Source organism: Ovis canadensis, chromosome 3 (assembly GCF_042477335.2).
Source record: "Ovis canadensis isolate MfBH-ARS-UI-01 breed Bighorn chromosome 3, ARS-UI_OviCan_v2, whole genome shotgun sequence".
Lineage (NCBI taxonomy): Eukaryota > Metazoa > Chordata > Mammalia > Artiodactyla > Bovidae > Ovis > Ovis canadensis.
Genome location: NC_091247.1, coordinates 31,816,230 through 31,829,210, shown reverse-complemented (window position 1 = coordinate 31,829,210; position 12,981 = coordinate 31,816,230). Strand labels below are relative to the sequence as shown.

Sequence of the window (12,981 nt, the reverse complement as noted above, 5' to 3'; positions counted from 1 at the left end):
CAATAAAGCAGAAATAGATGTTTTTCTGGAACTCTCTTGCTTTTTCCATGATCCAGTGGATGTTGGCAATTTGATCTCTGGTTCCTCTGCCTTTTCTAAAACCAGCTTGAACATCAGGGAGTTCACGGTTCACGTATTGCTGAAGCCTGGCTTGGAGAATTTTGAGCATTACTTTACTAGCATGTGAGATGAGTGCAATTGTGTAGTAGTTTGAGCATTCTTTTGCATTGCCTTTCTTTGGGATTGGAATGAAAACTGACCTTTTCGAGTCCTGTGGCCACTGCTGAGTTTTCCAAATTTGCTGGCATATTGAGTGCAGCACTTTCACAGCATCCTCTTTCAGGATTTGAAACAGCTCAACTAGAATTCCATCACCTCCACTAGCTTTGTAAGGTCCACTTGACTTCACATTCCAGGGTGTCTGCCTCTAGATTAGTGATCACATCATCATGATTATCTTGGTCGTGAAGATCTGTTTTGTACAGTTCTTCCGTGTATTCTTGCCACCTCTTCTTAATATCTTCTGCTTCTGTTAGGTCCAGACCATTTCTGTCCTTTATCGAGCCCATCTTTGCATGAAATGTTCCCTTGGTATCTCTAATTTTCTTGAAGAAATCTCTAGTCTTTCCCATTCTGTTGTTTTCCTCTATTTCTTTGCATTGATCACTGAAGAAGGCTTTCTTATCTCTTCTTGCTATTCTTTGGAACTCTGCATTCAGATGCTTATATCTTTCCTTTTCTCCTTTGCTTTTCGCCTCTCTTCTTTTCACAGCTATTTGTGAGGCCTCCCCAGACAGCCATTTTGCTTTTTTGCATTTCTTTTCCATGGGGATGGTCTTGATCCCTGTCTAGCTGTTTTTTATCTAGTCTTCAAGCAGGGAATGAACCCAGGATGTTGGGAAAAGTATACTTGATCAGAAGCCAGTAAACTTGGTCTTAAAAACTTTCTGTAAGTAATTGTATGATTCTGAATTTTGCATCTTATTTTTTCTATGCCTGCATTTTTTGGGATTGGAATGAAAACTGACCTTTTCCAGTCCTATGGCCACTGCTGATGTAATGTAAAATAATATGTAAATAATGTAATAATGTAAAATAATCATATAATATAAATATATATTATAATGTATAATTATATAATAACTGTAATAAATAATGTATTTAAGTAATAAATATCATAGTGATGGAATCTAATTAAAATTTGCAAGATTTTTATAAATAATAATAAATTATTGCCACCTCTTTTTTATAAAAGGTATTTAATAAAAGGTATTAGATAAAAGGTATTAGAACCTTTTTAATACCCTTTAATAAAAGGTATTAGAACACTAAAAGATTTAGGAATTTGTTTTTAGATACTAGTCAAACATCTCAGATCTCTTTAAAATGCCAGAAAAACAGAAATATTTTATATTTTGTAAATAATCAAGCTCCAAAATAAAAAAAAACACATATCTTGAACCTAGACTCCAAATTTTTAAAACTGATATATAAAATTAATAATTACATACAGAAAAAAAAAGAATAATGATTCTAATGTTCACATTTAAATACAGATCTATCCCTTTACCTCCATCCTTTCCACATGCCCTGGATTTAAGAATAATGTATGCTATGATAGAGTATAGATTATGCATAAACAGAGTTGGCAAGATTAGGCTGTTTGGATAGTTATAAATAAAAAAAGATAATATAGTTTTTGAGCAACTGAAAAAAATAACAAATGAATCCTTAGTACCTTTTTATTTACATATTTTAAAAAACCATCTAATTCTTCTTGTCTCCTTTTTTTAATCTTCTTATATGAAGTGACTTTTTCTATAATTTTTTTCTGGAGAGGATCTGCCACATGATCAACCCATCTTTTATACAATATCTCTTTTCTTCTTGCATTTAGGAAGTCATGATGTTTTAAACACTTATCTAATTCCTAGTAAACAGTGATAGGAAAGACAAATATATTATCTTAATGTTTTCTTGTTCCAAAATTTAAATTTAATTTATATTCATAAGAATAATCCACAAAAGCACCCATTAATTAAATCACTACGTTGGCTTCTAATGCGTGACACACACAATACTGGAAACAAAGAATACATGAATAAATTAGATAATATACCTGCTCTCCCTGGAAGACAGACTATAAAACAGATCTACGAAACAATGGGAGGAGGGACAATGTAGCAAGAGATATATGGGGCTCAGTGTTCACTGCGTCATTACAGTAGCCAAGAGGTGGCAATAACTTCAGTGTCCATCAACAGATGAAAGTATAAACAAAATGTGATATATACACATAATGGAATATTATACAAGTATAAGGAGGGAAATTCTGACACATGCTATAACACGGATGAAACTTAAAAACAATATACTAACTGAAATACGCCAGACACAAAAGGACAAATATTTTAGGATTCCACTTATATCAAATAACTAGATTAGGCAAACTCAAAGAGACAGAAACCAGAGGTCACAAGAGGCTTGCAAAAGAAGGGATGGGGAGTTACTGCTTAACAAGTACAAAGTTTTCTTTGGGGTGATGAAAAAGTTTTAGAAATAGATAATGGTGACAGTTGTACAACATATCAATGTAATTAATGTCACTGAATTATACATTCAAAAATGGCTTAAAAAGCAAATTTTATGTTATATGTATTTTACCACAGTAGAAAAATAATCAACTTTTTTCTTCCTTTGGTCACACTGTGCAGCATGCAGGATCTTAGCTAGTTCCCCATCCAGGGATAAAGCCCATGTCCCCTGCATTGAGAGTATGGAGTCTTAACCACTGGGCCATCATGAGAGTCCCAATAAATTTTTTAAAAGATTTCCAAATTGGTAGACACTTGGGATAGATCTTAAAGAACAGAGTTATTTTTGACTGCCCTGGCCATCCAGCGGTTAAGACTCTGTACTTCTACTGTAGGGGGGCACATGTCCAGTCCCTGGGCAGGGAACTAAGATCCCATAAGCTGCTCGGTGTGGCCAGGAAAAAAAAGACAAGAGTGAAAAGGCTGAACTGTAGCACAACCTGGTACAAATGGCAAGTAGCCTGCAAAGAAAATGCCTAAATCAGGCTATAAAACTAAATCATCCTCAGCAAAACTTCTCATACACCTTTCATCTAGCAAATGAAATCATGTGATTACTAGGATCAACAACATGAAATTTAAAATGAAAAAAATAAAGTACTAAAAACCCTGAGACCCTTTTCCAGGTAATATCCCTCCCTAACTTCAGGTCATAGCACATCTCTACCATTCTCAGTGAATAATTCCTTTCCTCTTTAAACAATTCCAAAGAAAATTCTTAAAAACAAAAATAGGCTGCCCACTCCAGAGTTTAGTACACATCACATGGACATTCATCTTGTCTTATAATTAAGCCCATCCTGCTACAGTTAAAGCCTTGTTCTTACGTAGGTATTCCTGAGTAATAATTTGTCAGTGTGTTCCAATAACAGCTCTTAAAAATAGACAGGGATTCCTAGAAGTCCCACTAAAATGAAGAAACAAGTGAATAGGAGGAAACTCTTATAAGGTATCTATAAAAGAATCCCCACAAAGTATAGAAAGCGAAGAACTAAATTAAAGCAACCTCAGAGCTCTTTTAAGGTCAATCCTAAAGGCTAAGGAGTGTTTCCATTATTTTCTATAGTTTCTAAAATTTTTGTAATGACATGGCACTACATATAAAATAGAAAAACAAAATTTAATTTTTAACTGAGACATATTTGGTAGCCAATTCTTACCTTGATTATATAATTTTCTCTATATAATATTGATTGAATAGCTGCATCAACATCTTCCTTAGCTAATACCTAAAAGATAGAATAAAAATTTGAAAATCAAGTGTTAAAAAATTAAATTATTAATACTACCTAGATTAATAATATTTTATGTGTCCTATATATCCCTGGGAAGTTCTCTGTAAATCCCAATTTTTTTTACCTCAAATCATATCATCAAGTACTTTTTAAAGAGTATTTGAATCTTTCCACTCTCAGCTACATTTTACTTTAGGGAAAAAAAAATAACTCAGATCACAGACATTTGGATTCCCAACATGGTCAAACGACTTGCCCGAAGTCACATGGTACCCATCTTTTTTCACATCCTATAAAATGATACAATCAGGCCTCTAATGGAATTCATTTACTCATTAATGAATTTTATTTGATTACACTTAGTCATTTATGGGCTTCCCTGGTGGCTCAGTGGCAAAGAATCTGCCTGTAGTGCAGGAGATGAGTTCAATCCCTGGGTTGGGAAGATTCCCCTGGAGAAGGAAATGGCAATCCACTCCAGTATTCTCTCCTGGAAAATCTCATGGACAGAGGAGCCTTGCAGGCTGCAGTCCATGTGGTCACAAAAGAGTTGGACACAACTTAGCAAATAAACAACAACCCTAGTCATTGTAGCTATCAAATATTGATACCTTTTATGAACAAGCCACATTCTCAATATTTTAAGCCAACACAATCTTCTGGAAGTAGTTCATAAAATCAAGTTTTTCCATTTTCATAACAACTCTTCCTCAATTAAACATCCGCCAGAAAATGCAAGAGGCTGATATCTAACATACATGTGGATACCAAATTATACAGCTACTAATGGCTAAAAAGAGCAAATTTTAAGCTATAATATTTCTGCAATGGAAAAAGTGATTAATAATAAAAGAGTCCCAAGGTGGGAGACATTTGGAGTGACCTTTGAAATCTTCTCATAATTACACACAAAAAATATTCTCAAATGAACTGTCATTAGAATTAGTTGACTTCAGTTCCACTACCTGTGTTTTCCAGAAAGAAAGTTAGTCACTCAGTCGTGTCCAGCTCTTTGTGACCCCATAGACTGTAGCCCACCAGGCTCCTCTGTCCATGGGATTCTCCAGGTAAGAATACTAGAATAGGTTGCCATTTCCTTCTCCAGGGGATCTTCCCGACCCAGGGATCAAACCCAATTCTCCTGCATTGTAGACAGGCTCTTTACCAACTGAGCCACCAGGGAAATCCCTGAAATTTTCCACAACAGATGAATAAAATCTTAAAATCTAAGAACTAACCTTCCCCATTAACACACAAGGAAATTAAGGCTCATCAGAGATAAGCAACAACCAGAAGCCTAGAAAATCCTGCACTGAGCCCAAAATTCAAACTCAAATGTATCTAACTCCAAATTCATTTTCTTTGTCCTTTCTGCCTCACAGAGTTGCTATTTCTAGCAAATCTACTGTTCTCAAAACCAAGATGAGTACCAATATATTAAAACAATCACCTGAAGACATTGAAGACCAAGCTAGAGCAGGAAGAAACTAAAGGGAAGTCAACACTTGGAAAATCAGAATAGCACTGGAAAAGTTTTCAGTTTTTTATGGACTTTTGTCTAACAGCAGGCATCAATCATAGCTACAGGAGGTGGCTCAAATGCAGATAAAGATACACAGTTTTACAGATTCCAGAATTAGAAGACAGAGTTCAGGGCAACCATAGCAGCAAGAAAGTGAAAGGAGAAATGCCTGAAAGGATAAAGCCATAGACGGCATGCCACAAATTCTGCAGACCAAATCTCTAGTAGACCCTTGAACTACATATGCACACAATAAAAACTCCATGCAGCCCAGCTAAAGCTAAAAAAACCTAAACAGTGATTTTTTTTTTTTTAATTTTTTTTTAAACAGTGATTTAATTTGCTGCCAACTGCAGGAGAAACAAAGTCTAGAGTTCATTTTCAGCCAAGTAAACTGTCTGCTAAACAAAAGTTCAATATTAATCAGAGGAACATGACAGATTCCAGACCCTTTGCAATATACCGTTCATAATGTTCAAAATCACTAAACAGCAAAATGTGACCCATACTTCAAAAAGAAATACAATCTTATGGAAATCAACTCTGAGATGGCCCATATGTTGAAATGAGCAGATAAGGATTTTAGGTCAACTATTATAGCTATGTTTAAGAAGTTAAAGGAAAATATGCTCATAATGAATAGAAAAATGTCAGCAGAAAAAGAATGAAAAATAAACAAGTGAAAAATATTGTTCTTAAATTAAAAAAAAAACTTAAATGGCTTAATAGCAGATTGAAGATGACTTTAAAAGAGTCAGTGTACTTGAATTCAAATCATTAGAATTTATCCAGTCTGAAAAACAGAAAGAAGTAAGACTGGAAAATGAATAAAGTTGCAGTGAGTTATGAGACAACAGCAAAAGGTTCAACAAGTTGATAACTGAAATTCTAAATAAATAATGGCTGGGATGAAAACCACTACTTTCAGACAGAATAGTAGGGAACAGATTTACCCTCTTACCTTAAAAAATATAGTGAAAGACACTGGATATCAGGCTATGAAGGACAGTGGCCTCTGAGATACAGAAAACAAGGTAAATCCTAAAATAGCTCATTAGTGCCTGGAGAGAATTTCCAGACTGGTGCAGAGAGGAGGAAGTAACTGAAACGAGAAAGGGCGTTGGGAGTCTGGGAAGGCTACAGTTCATAGAGCACAGCACCAGAGGGAAGAAAGTCACACAGAGAGTCTGGGGGATCTGCCGACGATTAGATCTGTAGAGGGTCCCCCTTGAGGCTTCAGGTGAATGCTGTGCTGTGCTGCGGTGCTGTGCTTAGTCGCTCAGTCGTGTCTGACTCTGCGACCTCATGGACTGTAGCCCCCCAGGTTCCTCTGTCCATGGGATTCTCCAGGCAAGAAGACTGTAGTGGGTTGCCTTGCCCTCCTCCAGGGGATCTTCCCAACCCAGGGACTGAACCCAGGTCTCCCACATTGCAGGCGAATTCTTTATCTTCTGAGCCACCAGGGAAGCCCTGACCACTGTATGCACGTGGGGAAGCTTCTCTCAAAGAAACACTGTGCAAAGAAGTACCTGAAAGGATTAGGGAAACAATCCCTACAGGTCACAAACCCCAGGAGTTATTCCTCTTAACAATCAGCCAGAATGAAAAACTTTATGGTATGCAAAGCATAGAGTTAAAACTAGCCACATACAAAATGCCACTACCGTTCTACCTGACAAAGCTTGGTGGCAAGACATTAAAAAAAAAAAAAAAAGACTGTGTCTGAGTAACTTAACTGCATCCCAGAACAAAGCTAAGAGCATTTATTGAAAATAAAAAATATCCAGCACTCAAAAAAAATTCACAATGCCTGGTATCCAATTTAAAAAATCACCAAGCATACAAAGAAGCAGAAAAATTTGACTAATAATGAAAAGAAGAATCAATCAAAACTACCCCAGAGGACTTCCCCGGTGGCCCAGTGATTGAGAGTCTGTCTTGCAATGCGGGGGACACAAGTTTGATCCCTGGTGTGGAAACATTCCACTGCTGCAGGGCGACTAAGCCTGTAGGCCACATCTACTAAAGCCCACAGGCCCTAGAGACCATGCTCTGCAACAAGAGAAGCCACCACAGTAAGAAACCCATGCACCACAACTAAAAGTAGCCTCCACTTGCTGCAACTAGAAAAAGTCCCGGTAGAGCAACAAGGACTCAGGGAAGCCAAAAATAAATAAGTACATAAAACTTTTAAAATAAATAAAAAATTTTAAAAATACATAAAAACTACCTCAGAAATGACACAGACAATATAATTATTAGACCAAGACATTAAAATAGTTCATAAGTTCAAAATTGGAAAAGGTTGGCTCCAAAGTGGAGCCAACTGGTTTCAAACTAGGAAAGGAATACATCAAGCCTATTGTCACCTTATTTATTTAACTTATATGCAGAGTACATCACGCAAAATGCCCAACTGGATGAAGCACAAGCTGGAATCAAGATTGCAGGAAGAAATATCAATAACCTCAGATATGCAAATGACACCATGCTTATGGCAGAAAGTGACGAAGAACTAAAGAGCCTCTTGATTAAAGTGAAAGAGCAGAGTGAAAAAGGTGGCTTAAAACTCAACATTCAGAAAACGAAGATCATGGCATCCAGTCCCATCACTTCACGGCAAATAGATGGGGAAACAATGGAAACAGTGACAGACTTTATTTTCTTGGGCTCCAAAATCACTGCAGATGGTGACTGCAACCATGAAATTAAAAGATGGTTGCTCCCTGGAAGAAAAGCTATGACAAACCTAGACAGCATATTAAAAGGCAAAGACATTACTTTACCGACAAAGGTCTGTATAGTCAAAGCTATGGTTTTTCCAGTAGTCATCTATGGATGAGAGCTGGACTATAAAGAAAGCTGAGCTCCGAAGAATTGATGCTTTTGAACTGTGGTGTTGGAGAAGACTCTTAGAGTCCCTTGGACTGCAAGGAGATCAAAGCAGTCAAACCTAAAGGAAATCAGTCCTGAATATTCACTGGAAGGACTGATGCTGAAGCTGAAACGCCAATACTTGGCCACTTCATGCAAAGAACTGACTCATTAGAAAAGACCCTGATACTGGGAAAGATTGAAGGCAGGAGGAGAGTGGGACAACAGAGGATGAGATGGTTGGATGGCATTACCGAATCGATGGACATGAGTTTGAGCAAGCTCTGGGAGTTGGTGATAGACAGGGAAGCCTGGAGTGCTGCAGTCCATGGGGTTGTAAAGAGTCAGAAACGACTGAGTGACTGAACTGAACTAAGTTTAGGAAACTAGAAGAAACAGCAGACATTTTGAGACAGTGAAGAGTTTTTAAAAGACCCCCTAAAAACTTTAAGGATGAAAACTACAATGTCTAAAATGAAAAATACACAGACCAGCTTAACAGTAGATTGCCTATTCTGAAAGAAAAGATTAGTAAACAAACTCATAAGAACATAAGCTGTCCAAAATGAAACGCAGTAGGGAAAAGTCTGAAAAAAATTAGCAGGTAATCAGAGGGCTATGGGATAGATGAGACAGCTTTCAAGCAGGTGATTAAAAGTATAATTTTATTTCCCAAAAGGAGAGGGGTGGGATAGAAAAATATTTGAAGAGGGAATGGCTGAGCGTTTTCCAAATGTGTTGGGAACTATATGCCCACTGATACCAGAGGTTCAGTGAACTCTAAGTTCAGTTCAGTTCGGTTGCTCAGTCGTATCCGACTCTTTGCGACCCCATGAATTGCAGCACGCCAGGCCTCCCTGTTCATCATCATCTCCTGGAGTTCACTCAGATTCACGTCCATCGAGTTCGTGATGCCATCCAGCCATCTCATCCTTGGTCGTCCCCTTCTCCTCCTGCCCCCAATCCCTCCCAGCATCACAGTCTTTTCCAATGAGTCAACTCGTCGCAAGAGGTGGCCAAAGTACTGGAGTTTCAGCTTCAGCATCATTCCTTCCAAAGAAATCCCAGGGCTGATCTCCTTCAGAATGGACTGGTTGGATCTCCTTGCAGTCCAAGGGACTCTCAAGAGTCTTCTCCAACACCACAGTTCAAAAGCATCAATTCTTCGGCGCTCAGCCTTCCTCACAGTCCAACTCTCACATCCATACATGACCACAGGAAAAACCATAGCCTTGACTAGACGGACCTTAGTCGGCAAAGTAATGTCTCTGCTTTTGAATATACTATCTAGGTTGGTCATAACTTTTCTTCCAAGGAGTAAGGGTCTTTTAATTTCATGGCTGCAGTCACCATCTGAAGTGATTTTGGAGCCCAAAAAAATAAAGTCTAACACTGTTTCTACTGTTTCCCTATCTATTTCCCATGAAGTGATGGGACCAGATGCCATGATCTTCGTTTTCTGAATGTTGAGCTTTAAGCCAACTTTTTCGCTCTCCTCTTTCACTTTCATCAAGAGGCTTTTTAGTTCCTCTTCACTTTCTGCCATAAGGGTGGTGTCATCTGCATATCTGAGGTTATTGATATTTCTCCTGGCAATCTTGATTCCAGTTTGTATTTCTTCCAGTCCAGCATTTCTCATGATGTACTCTGCATAGAAGTTAAATAAGCAGGGTGACAATATACAACCTTGATGTACTCCTTTTCCTATTTGGAACCAGTCTGTTGGTCCATGTCCAGTTCTAACTGTTGCTTCTTGACCTGCATACAGATTTCTCAAGAGGCAGGTCAGGTGGTCTGGTATTCCCATCTCTTTCAGAATTTTCCACAGTTTATTGTGATTCACACAGTCAAAGGCTTTGGCATAGTCAATACAGCAGAAATAGATGTTTTTCTGGAACTCTCTTGCTTTTTCCATGATCCAGCGGATGTTGGCAATTTGATCTCTGGTTCCTCTGCCTTTTCTAAAACCAGCTTGAACATCAGGGAGTTCACGGTTCACGTATTGCTGAAGCCTGGCTTGGAGAATTTTGTGCATTACTTTACTAGCATGTGAGATGAGTGCAATTGTGCGGTAGTTTGAGCATTCTTTTGCATTGCCTTTCTTTGGAACTGGAATGAAAACTGACCTTTTCCAGTCCTGTGGCCACTGCTGCATTTTCCAAATTTGCTGGCATATTGAGTGCAGCACTTTCACAGCATCATCTTTCAGGATTTGAAAGAGCTCAACTGGAATTCCATCACCTCCACCAGCTTTGTTAGTAGTGATGCTTTCTAAGGCCCACTTGACTTCACTTTCCAAGATGTCTGGCTCTAGATTAGTGATCACATCATCATGATTATCCGGGTCGTCTAAACAATAGAGAAATTGGAACCTTCATATGTTGCTGATGAGAATGTAAAATAGTACAATTACTGTGGGAAGCAGGCAATTCCTCAAAAAGTTAAACACAGAATTACCGTATGACCTAAGCAATTCCATTCCTAGGTTACACTTCCCAAGACAATTGAAAACATATGTTCACACAAAAACTTGTATACAAATGTTCATAGCAGCATTATTCATAATAGTCAAAAAGTAGAAAAAAATCTGAATGCCCATCGACTGATGGCATCCATATATTGGAATATCATCTTTCCATAAAAAGGAAAGAAGTAGTGATACATGCTACAACATGGATGAACCTTGAAAACAGTATGGTAAGTGAAAGTAGCCACACAAAGGACAACATACTATAGGATTTCATTTGTATACAATGTCCAAAATAGATAAATCTGAGAGAAAGCAGATTAGCAGTTGCCAGAGAACACGGGAGAAGGGAATGGACAGTGACTGCTAAAGGGTATGACTTTCCTTTTTGGGGTGATGAAAATGTTCTGTAATTAGATAGTGATAATGGTTATACAATCTTGTGGATATGCCAAAAACTCCTGAGGTGTACACTTTAAGGTAGTGAATCTTATGGTATGTGAATTCTATCTCAATAATAAAAACAGTAAGATAAGAGCTCAATTTAAAAATGCACAAAATAACTGAACAGACACTTCATCAATCAATATATACATACATGGCAAGTTAGACATGAAAAGAAAAGATGCTCAATATCATTAATTATTAGGGAAATAAAAATTAAAAACACAATGAATTGCCACTCTACATCTTTTTTAGAATGTCTCAAATTAAAGACCACACACACACACACACACACACACACACAAAGACTGTAACCAAATGCTGGCTAGGTGTAAAACACTGGAACTCCCATACACTGCTAGTGGAAATATAAAATAACTTTGGAAAACAGTTTGGCAGTTTCATAAAATGTTAAATTTCATTTACCATATGACCTAGGCATTCCACAATTAGATATTTACCCAACAGTAATGAAAACATATGTCCCTACAAAGATAGTATGTGAATGTTTCTAACAGCTTTACTTGTCATAGCCAAAAACTGTTAATCTAAATATGCAACAATAGGATGTACAAACTAGGGTATATAGCATTCAGTCATAACAAAAAAGAATGAAGTACTGATACATGAAACAACATGGAATCACAAATTATACTGAGTGAAAGAAGCCATACAAAAATAATACATACCGTAAGATTACATTTGTACAAAAAATTTTAATACAAAATAAACTATAGTGATAGAAAGTGGAAAGGGAGGCACTTAAAAAGGGACACAATGAAGATACTTCGGGAGTATTGAATATGTTTGCTGTCTCAATTGTGGTGATGGTTTCATGCATGAATCAGTTCAGTCAGTTCAGTTCAGTCGCTCAGTCGTGTCTGACTCTTTGCAACCCCATGAATCGCAGCACGCCAGGCCTCCCTGTCTATCACCAACTCCCGGAGTTCACTCAAACTCACGTCCATCCAGTCGGCGATGCCATCCAGCCATCTCATCCTCTGTCGTCCCCTTCTCCTCCTGCCCCCAATCCCTCCCAGCATCAGAGCCTTTCCAAATAAGTCAACTCTTCGCATGAGGTGGCCAAAGTACTGGAGTTTCAGCTTTAGCATCATTCCTTCCAAAGAACACCCAGGACTGATCTCCTTTAGAATGGACTGAATACATAGCTCAAATCTTACCAAACTGTACGCTTTAAATATATACAATTCATTATATATCAAGCATATCTTAATAAAGCTGTGTAGGAAAAAAATAATCTAAAAAAAACCCCCACAACATATATAAATTTGGGTGATGTAGCTAAAGTAATGCTTCAGGAGAAACGTTGTAACTTTATTAAAAAGGTATGTAACAAGTGACATTATTCCACCTTAAGAAATTGGAAAATGAAGAGCAAAGAAAATAGTTAATAGAAACAACAGGATAATAAAGAGCAGAATGAAACAGAAAACAGAAAAATAATATATTTAGCACAAGCCACTTTTCAATGCAACTACCCAAGTATAAACTTCAAAATGCCATTGCTATGATACCTGCATAAAAGAAAGTGGTTGTGGCTCCAGCCATTCTCTTGAGCTCTTGAGCTTGGGAAGCTTGTCAGTTACCAGATCATTCTCATAACTTTTCATTGTGGTCCCAAATAACAGATTCCCTAGAAAAACTAAAAAATTAGCTTCCTTAGTAACGAGCATTCACGTGTATTTTCTCTTTAACATTTGTGACCATAGATGGACATGAAACGGATTCTGAACATTAGACATCATGTTTTTCCTAAAGTGAGGGGACATTTGTATTCACAGGCCTTTTAAAAGCTAGCCAGAAGAAAAAAAAAAAAAAAAGCTA

At 37.4% G+C, this 12,981-nt stretch overlaps 1 protein-coding gene across 10 annotated transcripts in view; it reads right to left on the bottom strand.

The window, feature by feature from the left end:
- Nucleotides 1-12,981, bottom strand: part of FAM228B (family with sequence similarity 228 member B) — a 53,026-nt gene that overhangs the window by 22,904 nt on the left and 17,141 nt on the right. For 4 of the 10 annotated variants that reach the window (XM_069582695.2, XM_069582698.2, XM_069582697.2 and 1 more), the window contains exons 2-4: nt 12,672-12,799; nt 3,755-3,823; nt 1,739-1,930 (exon numbers count right to left, since the gene is read on the bottom strand). In XM_069582695.2, coding sequence (XP_069438796.1) covers nt 1,739-1,930; nt 3,755-3,823; nt 12,672-12,767 — 357 coding nt within the window. In that variant the 5' untranslated portion in view covers nt 12,768-12,799. Of the gene's footprint in view, nt 1-1,738; nt 1,931-3,754; nt 3,824-10,351; nt 10,575-12,671; nt 12,800-12,981 lie in introns of those variants that run through there. The other 6 variants (XM_069582707.1, XM_069582706.2, XM_069582701.2 and 3 more) reach the window with 4 other exon arrangements.